The 17,379-nt window shown below is 44.6% G+C and overlaps 1 protein-coding gene across 12 annotated transcripts in view; it reads right to left on the bottom strand.

Annotated features, from left to right (window-relative positions):
- The window catches only part of FYB2 (FYN binding protein 2), a 26,791-nt gene extending 9,412 nt beyond the window's left edge, over window positions 1-17,379 (bottom strand). For 6 of the 12 annotated variants that reach the window (XR_010432794.1, XR_010432793.1, XM_064665068.1 and 3 more), the window contains exons 1-14: window positions 17,269-17,379; window positions 15,925-16,038; window positions 12,988-13,753; window positions 11,548-11,742; window positions 10,431-10,464; window positions 7,444-7,544; window positions 6,676-6,704; window positions 5,764-5,799; window positions 5,402-5,433; window positions 4,458-4,542; window positions 3,971-4,124; window positions 2,049-2,175; window positions 1,906-1,949; window positions 1,536-1,605 (exon numbers count right to left, since the gene is read on the bottom strand). Coding sequence is in view for 10 of the 12 variants with exons in the window: in XM_064665068.1 (XP_064521138.1) it covers window positions 1,536-1,605; window positions 1,906-1,949; window positions 2,049-2,175; window positions 3,971-4,124; window positions 4,458-4,542; window positions 5,402-5,433; window positions 5,764-5,799; window positions 6,676-6,704; window positions 7,444-7,544; window positions 10,431-10,464; window positions 11,548-11,742; window positions 12,988-13,753; window positions 15,925-16,014 (1,763 nt within the window). In the remaining 2 variants the exon portion in view is untranslated. The remainder of the gene's footprint in view (window positions 1-1,535; window positions 1,606-1,905; window positions 1,950-2,048; window positions 2,176-3,970; window positions 4,125-4,457; window positions 4,543-5,401; window positions 5,434-5,763; window positions 5,800-6,675; window positions 6,705-7,443; window positions 7,545-10,430; window positions 10,465-11,547; window positions 11,743-12,987; window positions 13,754-15,924; window positions 16,039-17,268) is intronic. The other 6 variants (XM_064665064.1, XM_064665073.1, XM_064665065.1 and 3 more) reach the window with 6 other exon arrangements.

Below are 17,379 nucleotides of genomic sequence, written 5' to 3'. Positions count from 1 at the left end.
TGGAGTAAAAATTGTGACAAAAAGGAAGCATTACCCAGAAGCATGCAGGGACAATTAAAGGAGACACCAGGGGCATCTGTCTGTGCCACTCTCCCTCACACATTTCTGTCATGTATGCTCTTGAGAAGGATGTTCCATGACACACTCTCCTCTCTGAAACTTACGGGGGGTTGCAAAGCTACACAGCAATTTTCTAATAAGGTATCTGATCTTCCCATGGGGGACATTACCCGTGCACAAATACTATTAAAATTATTTTGTGTGTATCAGCACACATAATCCTGCATGTGGGATCAATAGCAGGATTACATAAAGGCTGGTTTGGGGATTAAGACCCTGACCTCTGAACCCCATGAATTTGGTCCCAAATGGTCTTGAAATTCCTTTGCAAGCCCAGGAAGATGCACTGCTCCTCTGCGAGTTAGCAATAGTTTAATTTCTGCTACTGTTCTGCACCCATGTGCAGAATGGTGAAGGAGAAGCATGGATGCACTTCCCAGCTGGTGGGGGACATGGGTAGTCAGCCTGGGAAGATGTTACCCTCTGGTCAGAGAAGCTTGTGTACCTCCATCACACAACTCCCATGGACAATTTGCAGAGAAATGACACCTCCTTTTATTAACCACCCTGTCACCTCCAGGGTTACAGTTTTCCCCTTTTCCCCCTTTCTGACATCTACACTTTAGCTAGACTTGAATCCAGATGCAAGCCAGTGTGAGCCTCACATCCGTAAGGGAAAAGCAGATGTACAGCAACACCTTATTATTCCTCCCACTCTGCTCCTTAGAAGAGAGCCACCAGATGCAGTCCAAGCAATAGTGTGCCACATCCCCAGCCCATATGCCTTTCCCAAAGGCTGTCTCTATTTCTTACAAAGGAAACTTTACTGCGTGAGGGTAGGGAACCACACAAAACACAACTAACTTCATGTTTCACCTCTTAATCCATTTGGGAAGCTCAAGCAACATATAAACCCGAGGCTGCAAAACTCATTGGTTTTATAACACACCCCATGGAAGCAGATATCTTGAGAAGCCATATAAAAAAGAGAAGGTTGCAAGTTAGTTACAGCATGTCAGGCTCTTTTCAGCTTTCCAACCTCCTGTGATCTCAAATTGTCCTGTTTTATGGGAACAATTTGTCCCTTGAGCATTCCCTCTTTTGACACACACAAAAATGTGCCGTTTCTCAGCTACAGCTGAGCAACACTTTTAACCAAAAGAAGGCAAGTGAAACTGTCCTGTGTGTTTGATTCAAGGAGAGAGGTCTGTAAGGGTAGTACTTCCAACGGATGGGGAGTGCTATAAGAAAAAAGAAAGCCCTCATTGCTTAGGGATTTAAGTTTGGTAACTACTTTTTGCTCCCGGAGTATCAGCCAAAGGGGAAATAAGGAGGAAGGGGGGAAGAAACCCATCCATACAACGACTTTTCTGCAGTTGCATTAAGAAAAAAAAGGCTTCCAGCCAGTACCTGGTGTGTGAGATCAAGGATGTATGGCCAGTATTCAAAATACAGGCTAAGAAATTGCAACTTACTCTGGTTTTGCTGGATTATCACCTCCAATCTCAACATCTTCATATGTTTCCTCATAGCTGTTTCCTGAAACTTTAAACCAAGGGATGCCATTATCACAAACCATGCTCAGTAGCAATGAGGTGAGGTGAGGTTTGCTGCACAAATTGCACCCAGACTTTTTATGTTTTACTCTTACAGAGGCTTCAAGGTCAGCTCAAATGAATTCCATGCTAGACATGTATATTACTCCCCCCCAGTGTTAAAGGGAATTTAGAGCAATCAGGCCAGAATGAGACACTATAGATGTTGAAAGTTAATCTCATCTTCTCCCAGGGACCAGCCCGAATTAAAAGCAGCTCCTGTTTGAGCTTCCCCACATGCTGCACTTACAGCTGTCTGAAGTGAAGGAACTTGAGGCATTTGACCCGTAGCTGCTAGAAGACAGAAGTATGACATGGGGATTTATAGGAGCAGAGTTTTTAAATGATATTTCATACACACAGGCACTGTGAAGAGCCCAGGTCCATACTCACAGTCCATCTTGCAATTCTGCAATATCATCGTATATATCCTCTGGTGCCTGCAGAGGCTGCCAAGTGTTTTGGTTCAAGGCTGTTCTTTCTATCCCTGGCTTTGGAGCACCAACACCCATGCTGTGCACTGGAAATAAGAAAGGACTTTTGCTTTAGGAGCTTTTCTGAGGAACTTCTCTCAGGACATGAACTGTTGAGGGTAACACAACGTATATTTTCTGTTCCATGAGGCAAGGAAAGGCTCTGCTCTGACTCACTTTGAGAAGCAAAAGTTAAGGATTTTAAAAGCTTCTGAGTTTTAAAACATTTACCTTTAAAACATTTTAAAGTCATAAAATATTACAGATTTTACAAAAATTAAAATATCCATTGATATTCTCAAATCCTTCTCACCAGAAAGCATCCCAAGAGACTATTCATGGATGTTTGGAGAAATGATTGAAGGGTTTTTTTGGAATGGATCCAAACAATGTACCTGTCCATAGGTATACACCTGTAAATCAACATCCCAGAAAGAAGCCAAGGAGGATGAGTATCCTAGAGATGTATTTCACTGAGGGATGGAATCAAGCATCAGAGTTGCACCTCATGAGGTTAGAAGAAGATTATTACTGGAGAACTCTGTTAAGTGGCAATATTAAATCCTTAAAATTGATTTAAGAGAGCTGGAATAATGTAGAAATGCAGCCAGACAAATAAAAGCAGATAGTGTTTCAAAATGAACACGGGAAGTGTTCAAGGCCAGGTTGGAAGAGGCTTGGAGCAACTTGGTCTAGTGGAAGGTGTCCCTGCCCAAGGCAGGAAGTTGGAATGAGATGATCCTTAAGGTGCCTTCCAAAGCAAACCATTCTATGATTCATGCAGTAGATCTCACTGGAAACACACACCACCTCAATATGGTCTAGTTATGGACCACGACTTCTGCAAAACTTTCAAACCCCATGAAGAAGAAAAGGAGGCAGGAGAGGGACCTAACAATTTTCCTAATCAACCTCTCTGGTGAAGCAATAGCAGGAGGCTCACCATGAGTACTTTTAAAAAAAAATCCCAACTGAAATCACCTCCAGCTGTTCAAAGGTGAAACAAGCCAGCAAGATTTCTTACAAAAACAGACGCCAACCGAAACAGAAAATTATTATGAGGTGATTTAAAATTAAAAAAAAATAATACCTGAGAACCACACCAATAAAAATAACCACAGTCACAGCCAATTTACACTTTCTCCTTCACACTCCTGGTCTGTCCACAGAGCCCAACAGAGTTACTTTGCTCTCTTTCATCTTTAAAATGCTGCCATATCACACTAATGGCTTGCAGAGGCAGGAGTAAGGCTTTGCAGAATAGAGCCCATGAACATTTGTACCTGAAGCTGCAAAATAGTGTTTACAGAGGAGATGGGATTGGGTTTAACTGTGCAGCTAAGGCGCATATCACCAGCTCCAGTCACGATCTCAGGGTATCATGACAGAAGGAGGCGAAAGTCAGCCTGGTACCACAAGAAGATGGAGCAAGGAATCATCATCCATCCTACTAAGAGACAGAGGAAACCTTCAGGCTCTCATCTTGCTCACGTCGTTTCTACCACAAGCCTTAGCCAAACCCTTTTCTGAGACTCAATAAATTGTGAGAAGCAGAGGAGTGGATTTCAGCTCTCTTGGATAAGGGCAATCTGCTAGAAAAACAAACACCTTGGTTTGAGTTACGCAGATGGTTAACCAGCTTAGGAAGCTATTTGCAAAGCCAAAATAAATGATTCAGACCAGAACACAAACGCTCGTGCAACCTTTTGCCCTGGTTTAACTAAATTGGTTCAAGAGTTGCATCCAAATTTAACATTATTATTTCCCACATGGAAGAGACATTTGGGCAACAGATGGGACTGAGGATTGAGGAAACACTCAACGGCGCAATGAGATACTCACAGAGCTCGGCTCTGTCTTTTGCCAGCCCTTGTAGGGTAGGGTACTTTGCAGGCAGGGTACTGGTCACATCCTGCTTCCCTCGCAGGACCTTCATCCCATCTCTGCCATCTTCCTTGGTTTGACTGCTGGGAGACATGTATTCACTTCCACCTGTCTGAGATCAAACATTTGGTTTAGTCCATATAGTCTTTAGAAACAGTTTTCTAATATAAGTTAATATAATTCACATATATATAAGAATATAAGTTTTTGTGGACTTAAAACAGTTTCATGCCCTTTTCCATCAGGGATTTGTGGTAGACACAGGTGCTGCCTGGCAGCACTACCTGATTTTTAGGCAGTAGCAGCTGAGGGATGAAGAGCCAAAAGAGAAGGGATTAAAAAGGGATTAGGGGCTCAAGTTTCAACTGTTACCTGAAGATGGGGAGGATAGAAGGAGAAGAAACCCTATAATAACTATTAAAATTAATCTCAAGGATTACAATACCTTGAAAATTTTCTTCACTTCCAGTTTCTGTCTTTCATGACTCGGTTTCCCCTCTTTTTCATCCTCTGTTGTAGCTCTTTCAGGACTGAAATTTTCAGAAATGAGAAAGATCTCAGAACACAGACACTTTAGCAAAGTGGTAAACACATTGGTTTATGACAGTGCCCAGGTAAGCAGCTCATTTTCCCTCTGAATGAGGTAGGTGCCCAAAAGACCACCAGTACTAAAAGGGCAAATCCAAATCTAAGTCAGCAGATAGTCAGGGATAATAGCAATCATTCTTGGAAGGGAAATAAACTAATGAGATTGTTTCCTCATAGCAGGAATGGACAAGTTAGATCCATTTGCCGGTGGTGGCACCTGGTTCACAAGATGTACCTCTTACCATAGATTTAGGGAAGAAGATACAGCAACAGTATGCAGAACTTGAGACCTTTTTTTTTCCCCAGCATCAAATTTTCCCACTGTAGTGACTCCCTTTTATCTCATGACACTAAAATCCCCATTAAAAAAACCCCAAACAAACAAACAACAAAATCCAGCCTCCAGACAGTGACAATAATTACACACTGCAAGGAGTTTGAAGCATGACATTCACAGAGTGAAATTAAGTGTAGACCTTGCTTTACCCACACAGCCTTAGACCTGGAACCAGGCATCCCAGATTGAGAGCCTCATAACTCTCCTGCTTATGCTGAAAGACTTCAGGTTACAGTAGGAAAAGACTATGTATCTTCTTGTGTCCCAGAGGAGAAAAGAAAATCTTCCCTCCAGATATGCTTAGAAACCATGAGTGCTGCCACAGAAAAGCATCATTGTCTATGCTGTCCTGGTCATGAAATATGTGAAATTTCTTTCTATTTACTGATTGTTACAATATCCCATTCCTAACCTGAGTTAGTTGTGGGGCTAGAAGAAGACTGAGAGAATGGAAAGGAAATTACCTGTATTTGGCAAAGGGAAAAATCTTCTGTTTCTAGAATAAAGAAGAGGAAAGCCTTCAGCCACTGTGCTTTTCTCAGCAGTCAAGCTTTTATACAAGGCCTCAACTGTCATCTAGTATTTAAAGAAATATTTCTTTAGAAAGCCCAGAAGCATTTTACATTTGGAATAGTCATCAGTCAAAGATATTTCCTCTACTTTGCAGGACAGGGGACACACATATTGACAAACTATATGGGGATAATATAACAGTGCAAGGGATGGGGCCAGTGAAGCTACTGGTCAGCATGAAAGCTATTACAGACTGGAGAGCTTACAGAAGAGGAGCAAGTTTTTTCACTTAAATAAAGATTTCCCAACCTACCATAAAATGAGACCAAAGCCAAGCCAGAGAACTTCCCTGCAAATCACACACAGATAAGTGCATTTGGAAGCCTGTGCTGTTTTCCAGGCAATTTGATTGCTTTGCAAGTCAGGATTTGACAGTGGAGTTTGACACTTTCCAAAGTTTTCTCTCTTTTAGAGGGGCCAGAACTGATACCCAGCACATGGTCATCTCCTGGCAAGAGGTGATGTGTTCTCTCAGCCCAGCTACCCGCTGTGAGCTCGTCCATGCAGCCAAGCCAGTCTGCTCTAGGAATAGCTGCAGCAACTCCTGCCCTGTGCAATGCACAATCCTGCCTTCCCTGCAGGATATCACCACTGCCAAGGTGCACTGCCACCCCTTTGCAGCCAAGGTAAAATGAAAAGTTGTAGTTTGCAGCAAAGATATCCCCGCAGCAGGGGATGAAAACGTGTACAGTTGTGCCCACAACACTTGCCCTCGCTTCTAAGCCAAAATTCTAAGCCTTCAGCCATCCCAAGCAAGCAGGCTCAATTTTGCTTTTACACCTGCACAGAGGGACTACCAGCACCAGCTCGTCTTTGGTAGGAACTTCCAGAATAATTCAGTGGGTTTTCCCTCCAAGAATTCATGATCTTACTATTAGTGTGTGACACTTACTTGGTCTACCACCAACATCCAGATGGTGTTACCACTTCCTTACATATATGCAGTGGAATTGAAAGGAACTGACTCTTCCCACTAGTATGTTTGGGAATCTCATTAGTCTTTGTGTCCCCTCTGCAATTTCTTATTTATTTTTTGAGAGTCTTCACAGACAACACACAAAGAAGCTCTTGGCATGTAAGAAATACAGATATTGAAAATTTTCAAGACAGGAAAGTATGGTGCAGTCAAGACTGTGAGATCAAAACTGGCTGTGATAACACTTACCTTGTGCTCCTGAGGCTCTGCCTTAGGTACTGGAAAAGATATTTACGAACATATATTACTTTTTAGTCTGCGTTAAAGTCACTGCACTTTTAGTTGCAAAACTCAGCTTCAGTTGGGATGCTCAGCATCCAGGCACACATGCACCATGGAACATTCACCATGTCCTACTGCCCAGGGTCCTATTTGCTATTAAGCATTTGCTTGCACGCAGAGAACTGCAGCACCAAGCTTGACTGGCCACAGTTTTCATATGAAAGCCCAAGAGGGCTGTGGCAGGATCCCCCAAGGAAATTGGCTCCTGTTCCAACAGGAGAGAAAAACAACGTGCATGGCAGAAACCAAACTCCCAAAAAGAAGCAACCTTGAAAAATGTAAAAGCAGAGCAGTGGCCCCTTTGATGGAGAAAATTATACTGGAAAAAACATTGACGGAGATGGAAAAGTTCTGTTCTGTGCCCTTCTGTTCCCAAGAAGATGACGAGGTTTGCCTCACTATCTTCTTTTCCTTCTCTTCTACATGTGTAGTATATCAGGATTTTCCCTGCTGCTGTTTTACTACAAGCATTATTTCACTACCAAAATACTAACTTCTGTCTTGTCTGGGCCCCAGAGTCCTCACACACTGTCAGTGCACAGAGTGACAGTACAGAGAGTTATCCTTGGTCACCTGGAACAATGTGCAGCTGCTTTTCTCAACTTGAAGAAACTCTATTATTTCCTTTTTAAATCCCTTATCCCAGATAGCATGTGATTCACCTAACAGTCTTACCTTGTAAAGTACCTTCAATGACACACAAGGTTGTGGTGTCCCCAGACTGATTCAGGTACATTGGGGTTTCTTCATAATTATTCTGCTCTTCAAGTTGAGCACTGAGAAGATGAAAAAGAGAGAAGAGATTTTTTTTTTCTGTCCCTTTTAGAAGCATGAAAAAAAATATTCCTCTTAAGGACAAGGAATTCAAGTGCTTTGATACTGAGCCTACAAAAAAGCAAAGTGAAATCAGAATTCCTCAGAGGGAGAGGAGAGCCCTGTGCCAGATGTAGGGCTCAGCTGAACCTTACCCCCAACTCCACACTCCCACTGCTTTTCCTCTGGGAGGACAGGCTGCATTTATAGGGCTCAAAGCACATCAGGAAATGTCATACTAGGATGATAGTCTTCTGCCTACAGCAATCCCTCAAGTAGAAACAGAACAAAAAAATCCAAGGAAATTGGAACACAGCATTTTTTTAAGCCTACTCAGGTACTTTGAAATAGGTAACAACTTAGTTGCACTGTTCGGCACGCTGCTTCACATGGAAGGAAACACAAAGGGGAAAGCAGAGATATCAGAGGGTATGTTTAAAGGTCCTGCTTCTGAGTTTATCAAGCTAATCACTCCATGCCAACACAGCAAGTGGCACGTGCCAGCCACAGGAGGAGACAAGGCATCACGGCTCCAGCACCACAAAGCCTCAAGTATTGGGTTTCCCAGTCCAGTTCCCACCCCCTCATTCTCCTTTCTTCCTTTCTTCCTCCAGAAATTCACATCAGTGTCATTTGGGAATAGCTGCAGAGAGAAAGCCAAGCATTCCTGAACTACCCACGCAAATCCCCAAGTCTTCCCCTCTACCTACAGTGGCAGAGTTTTTGGCATCTCAGGAATGTACCAGGAAGCAGCAAATGCACAAGATACAGCTTGTAACGCACCTGGGCAACAGGGTATGGTGAGAAAAGAGCACCAGGAAGAATTCTAGCAAGAACTTCCTTCTTTTAACTGAAAGACTATATAAAAACCTCAGGGAGCGTCAAGCTTTCCTGGAATCACCCAACTGTCACAACTCAGAGTAAGGACTAAGTGTAAACCAGAACCTGAGGAACAAGGCACTCAAGGTGCACTTTAACAGTAGTGAAATTGGAGCAAGAAACAACACCTAAAGTCAAGCAGAAGGTTGTGCTGATACCAAAGGCTGCCTCAGCCCCCTGCTCTCCCCTGCAGCCCGGGGACAGTGCCTGCCATCTTTCTGGTTCCACAGCATGTTTGGGACATGTAGGTCCCACTGAATGGGACACACACACATACATATTGCATCAATATTGCAAGCAGGTATTTTGTTCCCAGTGCCATCATTTGATGAAGAGGAGACCAGGAAAACCCCTGACTGTTCACTTCCCCTGCCCAATCCCTGGAATAAACCACATCCTGGTTTGGGAGGTTGGCTGGACATCAGACAGCCCTTTATATAAACCACAGTGCCACGCCAGACTTGAAATACAGCTGGGCTGAAAGATCCCTGAATAGCATCAGTGAAGGCAGAGTGTTTATCCCCAAATAAGCAGTAAGAGGTCAAGATTAGTCAGCCCAAGTTACTACGTCAGGGTGTCTAAGAGACCAGACTTCATTCCAGGTGAGGTTTCGATGAGGGGAATTTCCATCCCCAAATCGCTGTGATTTTGTTTTAATGCTGGAGTTATTTAATTCATTTCCCCAGTTATCATATGGTTAATATTTAACAAGTGACCTATTGTAAAGACCATATCACAAGTGTTGGAGCAAGAATGCTAATTTTGCTGCAATGCATTACTAGAACAGCTTCCTTGTGGGGCAGGACAGCTGTGGAGCTGGTTCCTATTCGACCAGTTCTCTTCTGACAAGTACAGGTTAAAAGCTAACACCAGCCAATGCTAGCAGGAACACCTCATGATGTCAAAAACAACTTGCTGTGTTGATAGCTACAGGAGTTGTTTGGACACAGAAAGCATTTTAAGAATTCCCCTCCCTTTGCTCTAGTTCAGCTGTTCCATATCCCTTTTTCACAGCCAAGACAAAACATGTATATGAATATTTTCCTCCACTTTTCCTGTTCTTGTTGCACAAAACCAGGACCACTACACAACAACTCAGGACAAGTCACAGACATATCAGAAAAAGTCAGGATCCCCATGCACACAGAAGTTGTGTCTGTAAGATTTTTGAGCCATTTCAGACAAACTCCAGTGATCTGGACCACCACTCAATAAAAATCTCACTTCCGCATCTGGAGACAGCTGAAGAGCTGGGCATGGTGAGGGAGGGCAGTGACTCCTGTACCCTGGTTGTGCTGACTGCACAAACATAGGACCATAAATCATGCAGGAGAGCAAACTCCTTCACTGCTGGCAAAGAAAATCCAAACACCTGCGGGTTACACCAGGGCTTTGTTTCAGCAACAGTTCTCAAAAGCATCTCTTTTCTAAAAACACCGAACTTGAGTACATAGAAAACAGGAAGCAAAAAACATGTGGGAGTTGATGACTTTGCAACCAAAGCACTGGCAGTGTTTTCCTTTCCACTAGCTAAACCAGACCTAAAGACACATAGATACGGTTCTCCATGTGGCTTTAACAGCCCAGAGGAAAAAATAGGGATGAAGCTTTTTCCTTTAGGAGAAGGTCATCCCAGCCAGCTTTGAGTTTCCCATGTACGTTCTGTTATTCTCTATTTCTATAACCACAGAAACACAGAATCACAGAATGGTTTGGATTGGAAGTTCTAGTTAAAGATCTAAAGACTATCTAGTTCCAATCCTACCCCCCATAAGCAGGAACACCTTCCACTAGACCAGGTTGCTCAGGGCCCCATCCAACCTGGCCTTGAACACTTGAACAATCCCTGGAGCAAGTTGCTGCCTCTGGGAGTCAGACATTCTCTCCAGACTGAACTGGGATGCTTCAGATCATGGGATGGGGATGCTACTGTCACCTACAAGCCACACATTGCCTCCCCACAGGCTCACCTTTCGGGGCTTAAGTAATCCTCTTCACCAGCAGCTGCACACAAACACACAGAGGATTAGTATTTGAAGGCAATCCTGCTCTCCCACAGAACACCAGCTGCAGCCACGGGAGGTGTGACAGGGACTGCCCTTCCTCAGGCAGCACGCTGCACGCAAAGGCAGGCGTGAAATAAGATTGCCAGAAGAAACTGGGGATGTGGCTGTGTTAATATGTCATTATTTCATGTTTCCAGGCAACAACCCCAAGCTTTCTAGAGATCAATATCAGAGCAATATGGAGAGGGCATGGAGATGATGACACATAAATGCAACTAGTTCCCTCCATCAAATTCATATATTTAGAAATGGCAAATAGGTTAGAAAAGAGTTTCAGTGAAAAACTCTCTTTCCCTCTTATTCTTATCGCAGCCAGGGCACACCAATAAGTGCTGGCACATTAAAGCCAAAGAGACTTTAGCAGAGCCCTTCTTATGAAAGGAGCTCCCTTGGAATTCAGCAAAAGTTGTGTCTAAAAATCTGGGTATAATTAAGCCTGTATCTATAAAGAAACACCACTTAGCAGCTTAATAAGTGGTCCAAAATATTCTATTATATAACATCAATAGGGTTTTATTATGGGAAACTGAACTTTTGCATTTCTTGATGTTGGAACACTTCGCAACATTGCCCTCTGTCGTATTTAAAACAGAAGGGGGGGGGGATTAGCAGACTATTTTCTAACAATTTTATTGTGCCTTCCCACAGTTGTGCTCCAGAGTCAAGGCATTTCCCATTGAAGAGGAGTGATAAAGATCAGCTCAGCTCGTAGGCAGCTGCTGCTGCTTTACAGCCAGCTGTAAACCACTCACAACACGCTGCACTTGGGAGGGAAGCGGGTTTCTGCATGTGGGATGGCGTCCAGCCTGGAAAACCAGATCCCTTTTCCAGATTAAGAGCAAAAATCAGTCCCACTGAAACTGCTGGGCTATTGTTAATGTTCGAGGAAGAAGTTATAAACAAGTAACAATGTCTTTTTTCTGTGGGCTTGGAATCATGGCCTAATAGATGTCAATAAACTGCAAATTATTATTCATTTTCTACAGAACAAGTCTGGAGAGAAAGACCAGAGATCTCTTACTTGTTTCATTTCCTCTGCGGACCAAAGGCAGGATGCTTCGGAAAGTGCTGAGGTCAAACTTTGGGGGTCTTGGAGGCTTCCCAGGGGCAGGACCAAGGGATTCAGCTGAAGGGAGAGGTTTAATTCTTGGCCACTTGTTCCTGGGGCTGTAAGACCATTTTCCTGCTCTGGGCTGGCAGAAGGGAGGCTCCAATTCTGCTCCAGAGAAGCACAAGGACAGGCACCAATTAGCCCTCATTTAAGCAAAAATCCACATAGAATCATTAGTTGTTGTACTCACATTTCTAACCAACTTTGTTTCTTCCCAATTTCAGCATCCTCATTACGCAGCAGGTCTCTTACCATGTTACCAGAATGGCAAAGTAAATGGAAATGTCCATTTTTACAGATTTTTACAAAGTGAACCATGTTGGGGTCTCAGCTCTCGACAGCTCCCTTCCTCTGGATTATAAAATACTAGCCCAGTTTTCTGTACTGATAACAGCTTAATCCACCAGGATTTAGTGGCGTGGCTGTTCTCAGCGTTCAGTCCAAGCAAGGTGGCTTTCCAGGGTAAACAAAGACTTAAGCTTTTCAGTGCCCTGTCACCCAGTGTGACGTTAGCAAGGGCATCTTTGCAGCATTTGAGTTTTCTAGCACCAGTTTCTCTAAGAAATATGTTCTCTGAGCTTAAATATGACCTTTTGCACAGCTGGGAGGGTGCAGAGGGGGGAATTCAGGTTTAAGTGATTTTAATTAGAATTAAACTGTCTTTGCAGATGAGCCAAGCCTTTCTATGTCTGTGTGAAACTGAAGAGCAGGGTCCAGTCACATTTACCTTGTGACTGCAAAAGGCCAAAGCAGACCAAAATTGAAGATATTCCCCTGTCCTCAGTCTTCATCCTATTCTCATAATGTGGACAATTTCCTTAAGTGTTTTAAAAAAATTGGTGGAGATGGAGACCCTCCCCTTACCAAGCTCAGAAGCAGTTTGGGACCCATTTCTTATCTCCAGAACCTCCAGAGAAAGAAAAAAACATTCCAATGGACCAGTTTGGCCTCTTGTTTGAAGGTCCTGACTTTTAACAGCTTTTCTCTCCAGCTGCTCTACCCTGTACTTCCAGAACACATATGCATATAATGGCCTGGGTCAGAAGGGACCTTAAAGATCATCTCATTCCAACCCCCTGCCACGGGCAGGGACACCTTCCACTAGACCAGGTTGCTCAGAGCTCCATCCAACCTGGCCTTGGACACTTCCAGGGATGGGGCAGCCACAACTTCTGTGTCACCTGTGCCAGTGCCTCACCACCGTCACAGGGAAAAACTTCTTCCTAATATTTAACCTAAATCTACTCTTTTTCAGTTTGAAGTCATTCCCCCTTGTCCTGTAGCTACATGCCTTTGTAAATAGTCTCTCTCTATATGTATGCCCAGTGTTAAGAATATACCTTACTGTACCTTTCTGGTGCTGAGGTTTCTCTCTTGGTGGACGATAACCTGCCTGGCAGAATGCAGTTGCCACTGCACCCTCAGCACCTGCCCAATCAGAGCTCCTGTATCCTCTGGAAGCCTGGGGAAGAGCTGTCCCACTGCCATGCAGAGCATTCTTCTTGGCACGCCAGTCCAGCACAGCCTTGTTTCCAGAGGATTGCATCCTGTCGCTGTCCCATGCAACAGGAGCACGTGTCACCCTCTGCTTCGGACGAGGGTGCATGTCTAAGTTTGCTGCCTGTTGCATTGGGAGTATTGCACTTCCTTTCTCATTGCAGCACAAAGTCTCTTCCCAGATCTGTAGGATGTGGTGGAAAGAATCTGGGAGCTGAGGATCCACTGGAGCTGTTTGGCCTGATCCTTGCTGATCAGTGCTACATGACAACAGAGGCTTTTCTGAACTGTTCTGGGGAGAACTCAGCCCTTTCCCTGAGATGTTGCCCTTGTGCTCTTTGTTGTCCCCCATTGGCTCCACGTAGCCCAACTTGGCTCGAGGCCATGCTAAGGGGCTGTGTTGGGTGAGCACAGAGGGTTGGGAGGCAGTATGGGCAGGTTTTATTATTTTCACACCTCTCTTACTCAGGGGCGGAGGGCTGGACACAGCATTTCCTCCAGAGCCCAGCTTGGACGTGATCTCAGTGGAAGGCTTCTTGAGTGGCTGCGCCAGCTTGTTAGCCAAGTCAGAGTCATTTTGAAATTTTGCTCGGAGGGCTTTGAAATCAGTCACACCTTCCTGGGTGAGAGGAAAGAGGAGAACACAAAATATGTGCTTACAGAGCTGGCAACAGGCAATTTATACAATCATGATGGTTTCAGACAGAAATAGGCTGCAGACTCCACCCTGGTCACCAAGGATGTGCCAATCCTGCCAAAAATTTAAAAGTAGTAGAGGAGAATTAGCTCTTTCAATGGATCCTCCAAAGGCTCACAAATCACTTCTTATTAAGGCAAAAGAGCTAAGACAGGAGGAAAACACAGGAGTAGAGCAGAGAAACACAACCAGAGCCAGCAGGACCAGGAGAGATGCTTGCTTCTCCCCAGTGTCACCCAGTGATGGAGAATCTCCCTCAGGAGGACCTGGCAACCACTAAATTTAATGTTTAGTTTCCTGGCAGAGGTGCTGCTATACTGTTTATGCACCTGCTGAGTAGGAAAGCTCCACTTTATTTTAGTACACAAACACAAAATGGGAGAGGCCACTGCTGCTCCAGAGATCCCCATTCCATCCACTGACTTCTTTAGAAAACTCCACCATGGAAAGAGAAGCACCAAACATCCTCCTTGGCAGGCTCCAAATGACCCCTGGGACAAAATGTTCTTCCTCCCCAGTGCTAGTTCAGCTCAGGTCCCCAAGGCTCCATCCAGGAAGCAGAGGACATACCACCCAACCAGTAGTACACAATGACAGCAAAAGCATCTCTCAGTGCAGGTGATGAATACTGGCTACAATACTCAATTCCTCTCCCACACCAGACCCCAGGTAATATATGATTTTGAAGAGAGCTAATCAGTGACAGTGCAGTTCAAAAGAACACTTGAAGAACATTTTGCTTCAGGCCTTCATTCCCTGGTGTCTCACCATCCCATGCCGGAGAAAGAGGACCATAATTTTTGCCTGCAGTGTTGTGGCTTAAATTCAGCCCTGAACTGAACTAGGGAGAAAATACGAAGAAAAATTTATGAGCTACTTAAGTCCTTGAACTGCTCTATAACTTTTTATATACCATGATTACATTAGGTGCACTGCTCTGGCAGCTTAGTTCAGTGCAGAGAACTGTAAGGCTTCACGAGAACCTGTCTAATGAGGAAATTGGAAAAAATTATCTAGGACAGAACTTCGTTATTCTGAAAAAAGCCCCAGCCTTAAGTGTTAAGACAGAACAGATGAATAGCATACTGAGGTTTTATTGCATTTAATTGCACGATTTATTAAACACTGACAATTTCTCTTGAATAACCCCTTTCACTGACTTTATTACTTTCACAGGGTAGTGCATGATGTAAAGAACCAACCCTTGGGGGAGAGGTTTGAATTGCTCCAATTATATTTCATATTAGTGGTCAGCATCTTGATGCTGTGTGAGCTGCCCAGACAGGCTAATCTAGGGGCGAGCCGATGGGAATGGGAGCCTTCAGAAGCATACGGAGGATGAATCAGATTTTGGAAAAAAAATAGTCCCACATGTACCCGATCCCTCCAGCGATGCCAGACAGGAAATAAAGCAGCTAGGTGCCCTAAATGCAATTGCACCAAGCTTTTGCACGTGCTGCAGCAACAGTTGAAGAGTTCAATGCTGTTTACCTCCCCACACTGATTTTCTTTACTGTAGCACGCAGTTCCTCATCAGCACCCTCAGAGACAAAGAGAAGAGGAAAGAAAAAGTACCCACATGTCTCAACGTGCCCTAGGCAAGGTGGACTCATGAGACATGGGGTTTTTGGTCAGGCACTGTCTGTGACAGTCGTGAGCTTGGCACTAAGTTTAATTAAAGAGGGATGGATACAAGCTTCCCTTTTCCTCCCTCAAGTTTTTGTTCCTCTTGCCTTGAAATGACAGCTTCAAATGATTGGCCTAATTAAGTGGAAGATTATCTGTGCTTAATGTACTCTCAGTGCCCCTCACTGGAATATAGTTTCACCAGACTACAGCCTGTTGGGATATTCACAGGATAGGGTTAAACTGTACACCATGGCCACCTCCTGCACACCCACATCCAGCTGGACAATCCGTCCCTCCCCAGAAAGCTCCTGCAAATGCTGTTTCCTTGCACAGGGCTGAGCTTAGCCAGACCCTCCAAGGTGCAATGAGTTCTCCCAGTCTCTGCAGGGATGATTTTCCATCAGAGCTGGGACTGTTTCAAACCACAAACCCATCTAAGCAACTCTCCACTTCAACCCACACACCTTAACCTGGCCCAGGGAGATGCTCAGCTTAAACATAGTGCTGAGTAGGTCACAGGCAGGACATGTGAAATCCCAGTCCTGGTGTCCCATCAGCACAGGGAGGGCTCAGGTCCCCTGAAAATCAGATCAGTTGAAAGTGAGGAGAATACACTAATAAATTTAAAGGGCTGCCAACTGCTTACAATGTGTATTTCAGCTACATCTGGCCAAATAATTGACTGTGAATAATACTACATTTGGCAAAAGCCCACGCAAGATGAGAGGGGGAGAAAGTAAAAAGGAAACAAACTTCCACTGGCCGGAAAGCATTAAGGAGTCAGGGGACAGGAGCATTACGGAGTCAGGGGGCAGATAAACTTCCCATATTTTCTGCCTGAAAAATAAAATGCTCTTCTAACATTAAGATCAGTCTAGGAAGCAAAATAAAGCTCAGCTTAAGCCTATGATAAGGGTACCTTTTAGAAGGAGCAGCAGCAACCTGTGCTACGGCATCACCACAGTCACAGTGAATAATTTCTCTCTAATATCTAATCTTACCCTGCCCTCTGTCAGTTTGAAGCCATTCCTCCTTGACCTGTCGCTCCAGGTCCTTAACAAAAGTTTCTCTCCAGCTCCCCTGTAGCCCCTTCAGGTACTGAAAGGGTGTAATAAGGTCATCCCAGAGCTATTCTCCATTAACTAACTAAATAGAATTAATTCTCCTTAGTTTTCTGAAGCCACTTTTCTAAAACAAATCGACACAGGAAGAGAAACCCCATTAAGGACGCAGCACACAGGATAGCCAAGAGAAACCAAGAGCCTGTTCCCCTCCTGGAATTCTTCTGGTTTACTCAATTCTTTATCTTGATTAGCAAGGGAGCTCCGGTAGGTAAATGTTTAATCAGCACTGCCCTCTGCCCTGCCGTGGGACTGCTGGAGTCAAGCCCAGGCACCCTGGGCACGCTGACGAGAGCACGCTGCAGATACCATCGACTCATTAACCAGCCGGCTTCTCCCAGGAAAAAAAATTAAAAAAAATCCAACTCTACTTTTTATTAAATTAAGAGGCACAACTGCAGCTCATCTCAGAGTGAAGGGCAATGAAAGCTGCACTGGGAGCCCCTCAGCCCCTGCTTTGGGGCAGAAAAGCAGTGTCTGTGTGGTCTCCGCCCGGAGCAGGAGCAGCGATGAGAGTGTGCACCTCATTCCCGGGATGAACTGCTCCCGGCATTCCATGGAGAGAACAGCCCCAAGCTACGAAGCAGCAGCAGAAAACCAAGCAGCAAATCTTTCACCCAGGCCAGGTGCAGAGGAGACAGAACCCATTGCTGCAGTGAGGGTAGAAAGGGGAGCCCCAGTAGTTACCACGTCCATCCCTTGCTGCTCCAGCATGTTCCCTGCCCTGCCTCCAGCCGGAGTCTCCCACAGCTGCTCCCCGCTCTGCTGCCCGTCCCGCAGCCACGCCGGGTGAGGCGG

The sequence above is a fragment of the Pseudopipra pipra genome, chromosome 9 (genome assembly GCF_036250125.1).
Source record: "Pseudopipra pipra isolate bDixPip1 chromosome 9, bDixPip1.hap1, whole genome shotgun sequence".
In the NCBI taxonomy this organism is placed as follows: domain Eukaryota; kingdom Metazoa; phylum Chordata; class Aves; order Passeriformes; family Pipridae; genus Pseudopipra; species Pseudopipra pipra.
This window is presented reverse-complemented; position numbering and strand designations above follow the sequence as displayed.